The sequence below is a fragment of the Triticum aestivum genome, chromosome 2A (assembly GCF_018294505.1).
Source record: "Triticum aestivum cultivar Chinese Spring chromosome 2A, IWGSC CS RefSeq v2.1, whole genome shotgun sequence".
Classification (NCBI taxonomy): domain Eukaryota; kingdom Viridiplantae; phylum Streptophyta; class Magnoliopsida; order Poales; family Poaceae; genus Triticum; species Triticum aestivum.
The window spans coordinates 108,399,877-108,401,928 of NC_057797.1; the positions used below are offsets into that span (position 1 = coordinate 108,399,877).

A 2,052-nucleotide genomic window follows, 5' to 3' on the forward strand; every position below is an offset into this window, starting at 1 on the left:
ACACACAGAGGCACATTTCATCAAAATTCTAAATGCCGCGTCGCTTCAAATCTTGCCATGGCTTTCCTGCGGCCATTTCAGTTGCTCCAGTGCATCAAGCCTCCATGTTTCCTCGACTTTTCACTCTCTTCTCTCGTTGGAACTGCGCAGCGGGCACAGGACACAAACATTCTTCCTACAATCTCCCATGCTGGTGACCCAACTCCTTGCTATTTTTGGTGGTTTCATATCAATGCACGGGCACTGTGATAGTTTGTCTAAATGCACAAGTACCTTAGCAGATTCTGGCTTCCTCTGATTGTTCTGTTGCTGCTGCTTATATGGTCCGCTAATATTTAAGACCATGGTCGCTAATTACCTTTGGCAGAAGAATGCACAAATAATTCCCTTCCTGAAATGTTTCTTAAAAACTTGTGTATATTTCCATTCCACAGATCTTGTAATTGTTTTGCTTGGTGGAGGGTTTATAGGAAAAGCCCAAGGATACTTTAAGATTCGGTACGAGCTATAATGGGTGTGTCAACACTTTCAAGAAACTTGGGATTCAGGACCGAGTACTGCTTTGCCTAGGGTCACTAGTAGCTCTGTACTGTACTATTAACAATAAAATACGTTTCCTCGTGCCACAGTGTAGATCATTTTAAAACCTAGTCCATCAAACATTTTTAGCTTTGACTATTAATATAGAAAACTACCAACATTGGCGAAATAGTGTACAATTATTTTATTTCAGGTAAACATACTTTCAAAGAAATTGATGGTCAAAAGGACTTGTATTGTGACATAGCGGGAGTAGTTTTTTTGTCTGGTCGGTTTATAATTTACAATGTTCTCAGAAGCCATAATGTCTGACATATATCAATATGAAAAGACCCAAAGGGGCAGATCCAACTGATCTCGACCATCATACCATGTCAGTCCAACGACCTAGATTGCTCCAAGGGTGAGAGCTTGACATGTTTAGCATGTAATTAGTATCATACCAAATATTAACACCATGCTAACCACGTACTGAACGTGCACTTAGTATCCTACCTAATGTCAGCGTATAATTAATATGCTACCTAATATCAACGTGCATTGTATGTACACATTTACTAGTGCCTAAGAGGTTGAAGGCTGGTTAAGAAAGAGAATAGCCTGTCCAGCATGTGCATGTGGAATACCAGTTCCAAACAAGCAAGTATATATGCATGCTGATGAGTATATCCTGCATGATAATAGGCTCGCCGAAGTCTTTTGCTTCTATGCTTAGTTCTTACTTCTTTCTGAATACTACGTTGTTTAGAAGATTCTACTTGTATGTTTCTCATGAGTTTCCTTGTGAATTATAGAATCTACCGCCCTAGTGACTGCTCCAGTGCAATGGAATCACAATGCAGCATTTCCAATACATTTAGAGGTACTCTTCCGGGGAATTACTGTTTGGATTTGTTATTTAGTCAGCTATGTTTATTAGTTGATTATGTCTAATGTTCTTTGACAGGTCTAAATCTATTACCTGGATCAAAGAGGAAATGCCCTACTCAGTTTAACTCCAGTGAAGAGAGCGTAGAGCTCTCAGAAGCTCTCAGACACTCTGTCCAACTTACCCCGTCGAAGCGACTTAAGGAAAGTTCCGCGCCTACTAGATATGGGGTTTGGGAGCGAGACGCAGGTACCCCTTTCTTTAACAGCACACCAGATTGTCGTGAGGACATGAATTTACACAACTCAAGAGGCTGCCTTCAGAACTCACCTCGTGTTATTGAGGATGGTTTTTCAAAAGGGTTCGAAGGTTGCATTTCAATGAAATGCTCATTTTAGTGCAATGAGGAATGCATGGCATCATCATTTATGACTGCCCGTTACTCCATATATTTCTGTTTTGCGTCAACACCATTTTGTATTTGTACTTAAAGTCAGTTTCCCAGTGGTGATATTATCTTGTACACAAACAGTGATGTTATACATGTCTGTTATCGCAGAGAAAACGGCTTGTGATTGTTCTTTCCCAAGTGTTTTGTTACCAAGTTTACTCGATTGATCTCCTGCTATTTGCTGGGGAAAGTA

At 40.3% G+C, this 2,052-nt stretch overlaps 1 protein-coding gene across 1 annotated transcript in view; it reads left to right on the forward strand.

Annotated features, from left to right (window-relative positions):
* The window catches only part of LOC123187856 (defective in cullin neddylation protein AAR3), a 6,542-nt gene extending 4,548 nt beyond the window's left edge, over positions 1–1,994 (forward strand). The window contains exons 8-9 of the mRNA XM_044599819.1: positions 1,335–1,402; positions 1,487–1,994. Of these exons, the coding sequence (XP_044455754.1) occupies positions 1,335–1,402; positions 1,487–1,806 (388 nt within the window). The 3' untranslated portion in view covers positions 1,807–1,994. The remainder of the gene's footprint in view (positions 1–1,334; positions 1,403–1,486) is intronic.
* Positions 1,995–2,052: the final 58 nt, after the last annotated feature.